The following is a 12,940-nucleotide window of genomic DNA, read 5'->3' as shown; positions in this document are numbered from 1 at the left end:
GGTGGGAGGCGGTGGCGGGACAGAGGGGTCTGAAGGTGGAGGGGGAGGAGGTGGTGGCGGTGGAGAGGCTGAGGTGGAAGGGGGTTCCTCAGAAGACTCCTGTTGTAGGGGGTCAAAACGGCTCTCTGTTAGAACCCATGCTGTTGAGCTGTAGGAGGTCGGTCACCAGGGGTCAGCGTGTCGAGCCCGTCCCTGTCGACGGCGACCGGGCACCTGCTGCCAGCCATGCCGATGTGCTAGCTTGTGTGTCTTGGGTACCTATCTGCTGGGCATGTTTAGACTTTGGGGTGCTGAGCATGCGTTGTGGGTCGAGATCTCGTGCAAGGACAGGCCTTCGCCAAGTGGTCCATTTGCCTGCAAATGAAGCACTGGTTCAGTCCTGAATACTCCACCCGTTGGCGTAACCATCCCCCACTCACCCTAGGTAGAAGAACCACCTTTGAGAGAGTGTCACAAACCAGAATGCATACTGAAAGCACACTAGCAGCCTTGGTTGCAACCGAAGCTGCCGTGTGCGGGGTCTCCAAGACTGTCCCGATCTTGGAACCAATCTTGGCAAGAAGCTATAAGTACACCCTTCTCAGGCCGGGGAAGCAAACCGAAATGGGCAGATCTGCCTCCTTGACAAGAACATCCGAAGCTGGAGCGAAACTTGGCGCCACTGTCGGAAATGAGCTCTGACCGCTCGGATGGCCAACGGGCTCATTGAAATGACTTGGGCTGTCATCTCGGGAGTCTCAAAACTCGATTTGGTAGTATCCTCACCTGAGAAGCTGGATGTCAACGATCTTTCCCACCTCTGCTAGGAGGCAGGTTTGGAGGAGGTCACGTACCTCAGCTTGACTGGAACGACTGCCAATGATCTTGTAGATGATAGAGTTGGCTTGAAGGCGCTCTACCTTTTCTACAAGGCTCGCTTGTTTTGCTGGCGACAATCGGATGGTGGGTTGGCAGGGGCTGCAGGGCAGGGTTGTTCTCGTCTGTCGGACGGAACAAGGCGTACGGTGGCGTCCCGTCCGGTCAAGGCGTCTGTTGCGTCCGGTGGTTTTTTAGTACGTTTGACTGGGTTTTTAGTCCGTTGACTGTGCTTTTTTTTGGGAGGTTTTTGGGTTACCTTTTGGCATAGGATCCCTCCCACCTAGCCTAGAATCCCCCCCCTCCCGCCCCCCCCACCCCCCCCAAACCTCCCACATGCCCTGAGCCTCCTCTCTCTCTCTCTCTCACACACACACACACACACACACACACACACACACACACACACACACATTGCTTTGGATTCCATTAGACTCCTCTCTCTCTTCCTCTCCCTCTCCCTCTCTCTCATTGCTTTGGTCCTTCACCTTGGATTCCATTAGGCTCCTCTCTCTCTCTCTCTCTCTCATCCTCTCATCTAACTCTCTCTTGTTCAAGGGCAAGTATCTACACTCTAAATCTATATATGGATGCCCTCTTTCTGGTCTTCTGCATTATGTTCGAACTCAAGGCTCAAGCGCACGAGTCATTCTCAAGCTCTCTCATGAGTCATGAGAGATTGCTCAATGGCTCAATGAATCAAGGATAAGCCCAGATTCACCCTTAAAGGAAAGTGCAAGGTATAGACCCATGGTAGTCACCCACAAGACAATATAACCATCAGCTCCATCATGCATAGTATTGACTAAATACCACGACATCCCCACTGTGATAATCAATTGTCTAATTGTCCCAAGTGTAATATCTAGGGATAAGAATTGCATGTTTTTATTTTTGAACGTACGTAACCATGTCGTACGACATAAAATTTTCTAGTTCGATGAGTACCGTACGTCTTCGTACGTGGACAAAACGTACGTGACCGTACGAGACCACCCTGCTGCAGGGGATAGGCAGCGCGAGCGGGGGGAATGGGCGTAGGGGGAGAGAGTAGAGCAGTGAGCGCTACTACATGTGGGCTTGTAAACACATTTTTTTGCAATGGTTCATCGAGTAGATTTTGATCTATGAATTTATGATCATGAAGGGGAATCATGGCTTGGGATTCAGAAATGCAGCTGTAGCACCCCCTCTTCCTCAAACTTGTGACTGGGAAGTCGATCCATTGGAGCTGGACTTCTCCAAAGGCAGGGTAATTGGGAAGGTACACACTATTTTAATTTTCATATTGTTTGCCTTGAGCAACATAGGCTTGCTGTAAAACAATAAATTTTCTGCTCAATTATCCATGGCTGCTTAGGGTTCGTTTGGAGAGATTTGGAAAGCAACATGGAGGGGAACTCCTGTGGCTGTCAAGAAGATCTTGCCTTCCCTGTCAGATGATAGCTCCACCATGTAAGTGTGGCGATGGTTTAATTAAGTTTAGCTGAGGTTGTATGACGATTGGTTTTTTTTTTTGACCTATAAAGAAACTTCTGTTATTTAGGATTTCGGTTTTTGCCTTTGTAGTTGTACTCTTAATATCTATTTTCAACAGATTTAGTGCTTGAAATTACCAGATTTCAATCCGAAGATATTTTAAAGGACTTCCAAGATATTAAAAATCAAGACTTTAACCTTAGGTTATACACAGTTTGGAAAGAACCTCTATCACATGAATGTGTCTGCTAGGTCTTCTCAAAAGCTAAGTTTTAACAAGCTTGTCCTTCATGTAGATTTGCTATAAAAGTTCTGGAATAGCTGCTTCTTGCTTTATTTCATCTGTAGTATTTGTTATGTCTTTTTCTGCTATCTTTAATGGAAAGGGACTGTTTGGCAATTCAACTTTTGATAATTAAGAACCTTAAAGATTTACCAACGAGGGTTTTTGGTGGGCTTCAGCAAAGATTTCAAGCATGAGGTTCAATTATTGGTGAAGCTAAGGCATCCAAATGTGGTTCAATTCCTGGGGGCTGTGAGTTCCAAGCCACTTATGCTGATGACTGAGTTTTTAGGAGCTGTAAGTACTTGAAAAACACACTTTGCCTCTCTATTAAGCTTTAACAGAATATAGGAGAGAAGCATAGAGAGTATTTAAGGGGAATACTGAAGATTGAAATTGTATGAGAATAGAGGGATGGCTAATTTTGTGTGCTCTTTTTATTGCAATCCTTGGCTAGGCGTTATGTGTAATCAGGAGAATGTATTACGGTCATTTTTATTGCTGCAAAGAACTTGGGAAACTTATGAAATGTTTCAAGACATTGAAATTTTTTCAAGTGTTTCAAAGTAGAAGTGTCTTTCTCACTGTTCCGGCACATGATCTTGTGTGCATAATAACTTGATTCAATATTCTAACTTGCAAGTGGCGTAATGATTCTCAGCTTGTCTTTCATAACAACTTGGTGCAAAACGAACACACACACACACTTTTTTTTTGTAAATCAATTTGATTTAACTAACTGTGGGAAACCTCAAAGAGAGGAAAACCCACCAAAAAGATGTACAAGGAAAGGAACACAACATTGTTCAGCTGTACAAAATATCTAAAAGCATTCATAAGAAAGCTGATGTATCTCCGTCGTGATATCACCTACTTCCAAGGCAAACCGCAGAGACTGCCGAAGGGAAATCCTGAAGAAAGGTAGAGGATCTGCATGAATGCTATGGAACATATAGCCATTACGCTGTCGCCCACAGGCTCCAATATTGCCAAAACCTGACCCACATGAAGAAGACTGCAAGGCACTGCAACGCCGGCGAGAAGATACCAAAAACCCAAAACCGCTTATGGAAGACCGTCGAGGGAAAACGTAGCCGCATACACGTAGATACCTGACGAAGGAAATGTCGAGTGACACAGCAATCCCACAAGAGGTGACAAACATCCTCCTCGGCAGATAAGCAACGAACACACACACACACACACACACACACACAAACCATCACTTTATACTAATTCATCTAGCTACACAATAGACACTTTGGCTACTTTTGTAGCAAATATATATCCTGTCCTATGGATGGAAACCTTGAAATCTATACCTTGCCATACTACCTAGAAGAGATGCATCTAGATATACTATAACTAGCACTTACAGGTGTGGCTAATGGACACTTCGGCTACTTTTGTAGCAAATATATATCCTGTCCTATGGATGGAAACCTTGAAATCTATACCTTGCCATACTGCCTAGAAGAGATGCATCTAGATATACTATAACTAGCACTTACACGTGTGGCTAATGGTCATTGTATTTTAAGGATGAATACCCTTAGTTAACCATTACTACAATATGGATAGCTGACTAGAACCTGACACTTCAAGCTATCTCAGCTATTGAATGCATCTCAAAAAAATCCCTGGGCTGGATTGAAATAAAACCCTTCTCCAACAAATATAAATATAAGGGTTTAACCCCCCCCCCCCCCCCCCCCCCCCCCCCCCCCCCCCCCCCCCCTCTCCGGCCCAAACCACCTCAAACCATAATTAAACCCCCAAAAAAACCACCCCCCCCCCCACACAACGAACACCGCCCCACCCACCCCCGCCTTAAAGTAGTATTACCCTATTGGCATATGCCCTAAGGCACTAAGGTAAAAACAAACTTCTCCATATAACTTAAAAAGGCACTTAAAATATACACTTGGGCTATGATGTTGTATTACCCTGTGGGCACATGCTTTTAGGCCTCGGTGAAAACAACATGGTAATTTTTTACATATGCCTTGATAGGGTACCATGGCTTTTAAAGCCACTCTCCTCTCCCGAGTTGGTGTATTAATATCCTCACTGAGTAGCATGCCCACTCCTTCACTCTTTCATGCCTCGTACTTGAGCAGTCTATGCAAGCCTAGCATTCGACCTCTCCTCGCTCACTCTGTGTCTCATGAACCTATGCCGATTTTGGTGCTCATCCGGGGGATCCCTGCAAGCACTTGCGCTGATAAATTTGGGTCTGCATACTGTGTACAACCTGCCTCTTTATAAGGTATTAAGAATCTTGGTTATTATAATCAAGCATCTTGGTTATTAAGAATGCTGCTGACCGCTGCCCCCAAATGCTATAAAAACAGGTGAGGGATGCCTTTCCCATCACTTAGCCTTTGCATACTTGAGTGTGTTTGTATTCTGTAAAGAGAGATAGTGAGTGAATGGTGGTTCCGTGCTGCTGCACTGTCACTTGATTTCTCATACACTATGGAACTAGTTGAACAGCAACCATCATCATAGGTCGGTGCCGCACTTGCTGCATAAAAGTGTTTTTTTTGAGCAAAAACTGTCATCTGTTGTTCTTACTGTACTGTCGTTCAATAATTTTTGGAGAAAATATATATACATATACGAGGGATTGATTGAGCAAATGCTGCTCCTTCCCCTTGGTCTGTCAGCGAGCAATGCTTTGTTTAAAGTTAAAAGAAAGGGGGTTTTGATGATCTCATGGTGGTTGACTGCAGCCTTGACACTGTTGGCCTGCATTTATGTATTTAAGATTGTGACCAGGAGAATTTTTTGGATTTTTTACCCTGGCCTAACCTTGGTTTAGGTTGAAAATAACTCTCAATTTGGTCTTCATATAGAACAAGCGAAATGCTCTTATTTTTTTTGCTTTATTGGTTGACATGTAATGTTGCATCTCCTAGGGCACTTGAACTAAAACTGAGGCAAAAAAATATCACATGAGTAATATTTGCACCAACATAAGGCATTATAGCACTTGGTAAACTTATTTTATGTTCTGACATACAGAAAAGTGTATTTTTGTTTTCCTTTACTTATTTACTTTCTTACCTAGAGTATATCTTACGACTACCATAAGTTAGGAATGAGTCAATCTGTCCTGTACCATAGGGACCATAGTGATTTTCTTTGACAAAAGATACTTTATATGGTTCCTTTTAGGCCATACTCTTTGCAATGTATATAATATTATTTAAAAGCAGGTCCTAAAAACCCCATATGAGAATGTGACTTTGGTAGGATATTTTAGATTAGGAATAGTAATGACCTTTTGATCTGGACTTAATAAAGATAAAAAAATGTTTCTTACAATGATGAAACATAATGGAAGCAAAAGAACCTTGTGGGATACTAATCATTGGGACGACATTTGGATCAGAAGGGTAGTGGCCTTCTGGTCAGAATTTACTTTATTTAGATATATATAAACTCTTTTTCTAAAAAATGGGGTCACATGCTATTGTTATTATAACCTATGATTTCATTCAAAAAAAAGCAACTGAAGGAGTGATGACCTTCAGTGCATAAAAGGAGTAAAGAAATGGTGATGATACCCTTTCAAGATAAGACCAATTTTTTTTTTTGGATGGTAGGTTTAAGGTAAAAAGATTTTAAGTAGGACATAGATAACAACTGATAAGTTCGTTCTCACCTGTAATACGTATTCAAGGCTAACGAATCTGTTAAGTTGTTTATATAGATGTAGGTGAGGACTCTATCTTTACTTAGGGTCTTTTTGGCTTAAAGTTGTTGTCTGCCATTGATGCACCTTAGCTATTTCTTCTATAGACATCATTACTAGTTACTACCCACTGTACAAAAACATTGGAAGGATACTTCATTCTCATTGTAAAGTGCAAAGATGAATCAAAGACTGAGTCGTTTTTCTGCTTTTCTCTGACCTTTTTCTAAAGCCGGTTGTCTTCTGAACTGATGTTCTGTTGTGTATAAGTATTAATTTAAAACAACAAAACACACACACACATACACACACTTTTTTTTTATAGATCTGTTTTGATTAATTTTTAAGTGGGAAACCTCAAAACGAGGAAAAACCACTAGAAAGATGAGATACAAAGGGAACACATAAGTATTTTGTGATGTGAAAGCTCTACAATTAAACATAGAAGAGTTGCAAGATTTCCAGGGCTATGTTCCCAATATCAAAGGCAAAATGTAAAGATTGCCTAAGCGAAATCTTGAATGAGGGAAAAGAATCTGCCTCATGTTGATGGAACATGCAAAAATTGCATTGGCGCCACAAAGGCCGTAGTTACCAAAATCTGACCCATGTGAAGAAGATCGCAAATTGTTGAAAGGAAGTCAGGAGGATGCCAAAAACCCAAAATTGTTTGTGGAAAATTGATGAGGGAAATCGAACGTGCATACATGTAGAAACGTGGTCAAGGAAAGCCCTGGTGAAGCGACAATCCCAAAGCAGATGTCTGACAGTCAATCAAGCAGGGAGAACTCCAAGCAAGCAAGGCCCAAGAAATAGACTCTCCATAAGAGGCAAGTGGCACTTCCAGATTGGAATAAGAGCCTTTTTTAACCATTGATCAGATTTGTGTAAAGACCAAAGCGTATTACAATGATCAGCCAGCCAAGCCTCTTGTAGAAGAGAAGCATAAATGTTGCGGTCCGAAATGGCATCAAGAGGAGTGTCCCATAAAGTCGAGTCATGCAGATGGCATCCACTGGCCAGTGGCGGAATGGGGAAGAAAATACCCAGCATATGCTCAAGTTGTAAGAGCCCCGTACAACTAAGAGTGCTTAATGCTTAAAAAACTTGACAAAATATTAATCACAACACTTCAAAGAAACAAGAGGCAGAATGAGGGTTGAAGATGGGCAACCCCCCCCCCCCCCTCGGAAGGAAATAGATTTCTACTCAATCCAAGTACCTTAGGATTGAGCTCAGTCACAATAAACCCGAGAGTGAATTTAAGTAGACTCACACTCGTAGATCATGCAAGATGCCATGTGTACATGCATAAAAGTAAGCATAAGTAGACTCTCAAACATATGTACAAAGATAAAATTTAGCTGCTGCGTTTGCTAGAGAAGAGATCTAGTGTCGTGGTGGCTTGTAGGATGAATAAAAGAGCGCAATACTGAAGGGAAACAACAGAATTTTCAGATTTATAGGTGTGCTGTCCTGAAAAACAGCAAGCTAGACAGAGAGAGAGATATGGCTTCTTGAGGATGAAGGAATAGTAAGCGTAGAGAGAGATGGTGATGAAGGGGGTTTCTTGGGCTGATGGTAGAGGAAAGTTCAGCAACTAGGAGATGGGGAAATGAGAGGGAAAGAGACTTTATTTATAGAGAAGTTGTTTCAAGAGAAAAAGGGAAAAGTTGAAGAGGATTGTGACGAGTGTTTAGTAAAAGATAAAGTTGGCATGACAAGTGTCCACACACTTGTCTCTTCCCTTAAAATCTTTTTGACAAGTATCCACACACTTGTCTCTTCCTTTGAAAGCTTTTTGACAAGTGTCTCATCTTTTGGAAAGTTTGTGACAAGTGTCTCGCCACATTTCCTCCTTTTGGAACTTTCCTTTTAGAATCTCCCTTCTAGAATCTTCTAGAAGCTTTCATCTTGGAACTACTAAAAACACACATTAATATGGGTATCAATTGAAAGCTCTTTTTGAGTACAATATGTTTTTTGCTTTAAAGCATGGATTTAACATCTCTATGAGGAGATAAAGCATTCAATGCATTCAGCCTACATATGCATAATGAACAATCTTCATGATCATGCCATCTTGTTGATTGTAACTGTCTTTTCAGGCGGATCTAGCCCACACTCCAAGACATTAATCCGTATAAGCCAAAAAAAGAAGTACGGAAAGCAGTCTTGTGGGTATCTTGTGGAATTACCCTGATCTGGTGATAGCCGCTCTTTAGATCAATCTTGCTGAAAATCTTGGTGCCACCTAGGCGATCCAAAATGTCATCAATTCGTGGAATGGGAAAGTTGTTCTTCACAATTATTTTGTTGAGTGCCCGATAGTCGATGCACATTCTGAAGGTGCCATCCTTTTTCTGAAGAAGAACTGGAGAACAAAAGGGCGAGCTACTAGGCTTAATCAACCCAAGACTAAGTAGGTCTTCCACTTGCTTCCTAATTTCTCTTGTTGAGGACGGCTTACTCGATAAAGCGAAATGTTGGGAGGAGAGCTACTAGGGATGATATCTATTTGATGATCTTCAAGCCTTTCTGGAGGTAGTTGATAAGGAAGATCTTCTGAAAAACAACTTTTATACTTTTCCAAGATTTTGAGTTGTTCGTGATTTTCAACATGCATCTTATCATGACTATGATTTACATAAAGCAAACAACATTGCACACAATTCTTAATTGCTCTGGAGGCTTGAGTATAACTTACCATGGGTATGGCGTCCCCACTTACGCCTGCTTTGATCTCGTACTTTTTGCCTTTATGGGTGAACTCGGCGGTCTTCTTTTGAGAGTAGATGGCTGAGTCCACTCTATGGTTCCAAGCCATGCTAAGTATGACATTTGCGGCGTCAAGATCTGCAATGCAAAAGGTGTCTTGATCTTTGAAACCTTGAAGCTCAAATTTAAGCTTGCCGATGTAGGGTACAACTGTCTTCAATGTGTCTTTGTCATTGGCATTTAGGGCTTGGTGAATCTCTAGGGGTGTCTCCATGTCGTCATTCTTTAAGCCAAGTTCTTTGGCTAAATTCTAAGGAATTTTCGTTTGCCGTGGGATGGATTAGAAGCAAAGCTTGCTTTCCTTGAAATTGTCCCCAAGCCTTAAGTAATTGACGCATTGCTGGAGTATGGTTTGTATTGCCAACCACATCTCGTATAGCGTTGATTGTGGCCATTGGCTTGGCTTTGTCTTCAGAAGGAACCTTGTTGTTTCCTTTGTTTGCACACTGCTTTGCTATGTGTCTCTCTTTACCACATTTGAAGCACTTCTCTTCTTTCATATATTGTTGTTTCTCTTCCTCAATAAACTGCTTCCTTGGAAGATATAAGGTTGAACGAAACTGGGGAGCACCAAGGCTGATTTTTGGTGCTGGTTTTGTCCCTCTTTAGGGGCTGAATTTACTTCCCAATTGGATGGCCTCTTCTTATTTCTCTTTGAAAGAGAGTCTCCACTATTGTGCTCTAACTCCCATGTCTCAGCATGGTCTATGAGTTCCCTAAGATTAGAGCAAGAGTAATGATTTAGAGCAATGCGAAGTTTAAAATGCAAACCTCCTTGAAACGTCCTTAATTTTTCAGAGTTGCCGATCTCCTTGAAATGTTGGACTTTCAAAAGTAGCTCCCAAAACCTCTTGATGTACTCTTCCAAAGATTCATTACAAGCTGTTCCACTCCATCTTCATATCCCTCTTGAAATGGACTAGAAGAAATTGGGATTGCAATATGCGAACAAAACTTCTCCACGATCTTGGGGCAACACCATCATTCTCCAATCCCGTCCACCAAGTGTGAGCTAGATCGGTCAAATGTAAAGCTGCAAACTTAGGCTGGGTTCACAGTAGGCGGCGGAAGAGAAATGATGCATGCGCGCAGCCAATCACATTGCGCCAGGTAGGCAGACCAGTTCACATAGCGCGGAGGCAGTAGAGAGAAAACGTTGCCAGCTCCCTGAAATGATTGACATTTTCTTCTGACCCCCCCCTCCCCCGGCACAAAACGCTTTTACCCTCCACGTCCGCAAAAAATCCTTGTTGGAGGCTCAAATTATTTTATTTATTTTTTAATAACCTCAAACCTTTTGAAAAAAGGCACTTTAGTGTTGATTTCCGCCGGCCTCGAGTGTTCACAATGGGCGGCAGATGAAAAATATCTAACCGGGTTCTTCCAATCCTGTGTGAACCGATGGGCGGTGGAAGAGTGCATGCGTTTACTCTTCCGGCTGGAAATGCACCTTTTGGAGTGTGATTGCGGCCGCTTTAGTGTGAACCCAACCTTAATCTTCTCCTTCTCTTTATACTTCTCACGACCATACAATATTTGAAATTGACGAATAAATTTTAAAAGAAGATTAGAATTTCGTGAACCATCATACGTACTAAACTTGACCTTCTTCTCAAGTTGCGAGAGTGACTTGGTCTTCTTCTTCTTGTATCTTCTTTCTTACCTAGATCTCGAAGTAGAGGAGGACGAACTTGTCTCCAAAGATGAAGAAGAGGGTGAAGAATATCGACGTCTTTGCCGATGAGATTTTTTGTATGAATGAGGTATCTCCTTGTTGCTTGATAATGACACATCTAAAGATTCACTAGATGAATTTGATGTAGAGGATGTACTTCGGTTTCTATGGCTTCTCTTCTTTGAGATAGAGCGTCCTCTTTTGCCTCGTCCATTCTCCTTCTTCATGGCTAACGGGCTTCGTGATCGGCTCCTTCCATTAGAATTGCGTTGCTTTGCTGGCTGCTCTTTCTTGGCTTCATTGGGCTTCTCGCCCTTGTCGAGTTTGAGAAGTCGTTCTCGAATGGAGCGGTTCTCCTCTTGTTAACTTTGAAGAGCTTGTAAGATAGCAATGTTTGTGTCTTCCATTAGTAAAATAAGAAATGGTCAGGCAAAGGTGGCATAGGGGTGAGGATCAAGCCAAAGCTCTGATACCATTGTAAGAGCCCCGTACAACTAAGAGTGCTTAATGCTTAAAGAACTTGACAAAATATTAATCACAACACTTCAAAGAGACAAGAGGCAGAATGATGGTTGAAGATGGGCAAACCCCCCTCGAAGGAAATAGATTTCTACTTAACCCAAGTACCTTAGGATTGAGCTCAGTTACAATCAACCCGAGAGTGAATTTAAGTAGACTCACACTCGTAAATCATGCAAGATGCCATGTGCACATGCATAAAAGTAAACATAAGTAGACTCTCAAATATATGTACAAAGATAAAATTTAGCTGTTGCGTATGCTAGAGAAGAGATCTAGTGTCTTGGTGGCTTGTAGGATGAATAAAAGAGGGCAAAACTGAAGGGAAACAACAGAATTTCAGATTTATAGGTGTGCTTCTTGAGGATGAAGGAATACTAAGCGTAGAGAGAGATGGAGATGGTAATGAAGGGAGTTTCTTGGGCTGATGGTAGAGGAAAATTCAGCAACTAGGAGATGGGGAAATGAGAGGGAAAGAGGCTTTATTTATAGAGAAGTTGCTTCAAGAGAAAAAGGAAAAAGGTGAAGAGGATTGTGACAAGTATTTAGTAAAAGATAAAGTTGGCATGACAAGTGTCCACACACTTGTTTCTTCCTTTAAAAGCTTTTTGACAAGTATCCACACACTTGTCTCTTCCTTTGAAAGCTTTTTGACAAGTGTCTCATCTTTTGGAAAGTTTGTGACAAGTGTGCCACCACATGTCTTCCTTTTGGAACCTTCCTTCTAGAATCTTCTAGAAGCTTTCATCTTGGAATTGCTAAAAACACACATTAATATGGGTATCAATTGAAAGCGCTTTCTGAGTACAATACGGTTTTTGCTTCAAAGCATGGATTTAAAATCTCTATGAGGAGATAAAGCATTCAATGCATTCAGTCTACATATGCATAATGAGCAATCTTCATGATCATGCCATCTTGTTAATTGTAACTGTCTTTTCAGGCGGATCTAGCCCACACTCCAAGGCATCAACCCTTTCTATGTGCAAACATGATCCCGATATGCATGAGTTACAAGTCACAGGCGCCCTATTGGGTTATCTAGGTGGGAGTGTGCACTATCTATGTTCTAACCCACTGTGGGGGTCCACCTTAACCTGTGACTACTCATCGGTGATCATACTACGGTGCACTGTTCTAGCTATCTTGTTTTACAAAACGAAAACACACTTGTAAAATTTAAGATTAATAGAAAAAAGATACAAGTTCTTTTCTATTGAGGTGTGACACAAGCGCACTCCAAATCTGACGATAATGCACGTCCAACCCAGCGTGCTACTGCGTGAGAAAAACAACAAATTCCCATATGAATTCACCACATCATCCATCGTGCGTATGCTTTGGCAAGAAAGGAAGTAAGCTTGGCGAGGCGAGTGGTCAACAAGAATAAGAGAGAACGTCCTACTCCAGTGAATGCTTTCCAAGCGCAACGAATTGCTATCTGCTTGCTATCTGCTATGCCAAGAGAGATGAGCCGTAATGACTTTCCAAGCAAAGAGAAAACTAGAGGTGATCGAGCAACCCGGAATATGACTGATCATCTTGCCAAACACTATCTCCCAAAGGGAATTCTTCCAATGACCAAAGACGGGAGTGGTAGCATGCTGCGGGAGTGGTAGCATGCTGACCTAATGCAACAATAATAACTGTC

General features: G+C 42.1%; 1 protein-coding gene across 2 annotated transcripts in view; it reads left to right on the top strand.

Moving 5' to 3' along the window:
- The window catches only part of LOC147454210 (serine/threonine-protein kinase VIK-like), a 118,651-nt gene that overhangs the window by 67,565 nt on the left and 38,146 nt on the right, over positions 1-12,940 (top strand). For both annotated transcript variants that reach the window (XM_086516205.1, XM_086516204.1), the window contains 3 exons: positions 2,003-2,119; positions 2,216-2,310; positions 2,797-2,914. In XM_086516205.1, coding sequence (XP_086372331.1) covers positions 2,003-2,119; positions 2,216-2,310; positions 2,797-2,914 — 330 coding nt within the window. The remainder of the gene's footprint in view (positions 1-2,002; positions 2,120-2,215; positions 2,311-2,796; positions 2,915-12,940) is intronic.

The sequence above is a fragment of the Adiantum capillus-veneris genome, chromosome 7 (assembly GCF_014529385.1).
Source record: "Adiantum capillus-veneris isolate H3 chromosome 7, ASM1452938v2, whole genome shotgun sequence".
NCBI lineage: Eukaryota > Viridiplantae > Streptophyta > Polypodiopsida > Polypodiales > Pteridaceae > Adiantum > Adiantum capillus-veneris.
This window is presented reverse-complemented; position numbering and strand designations above follow the sequence as displayed.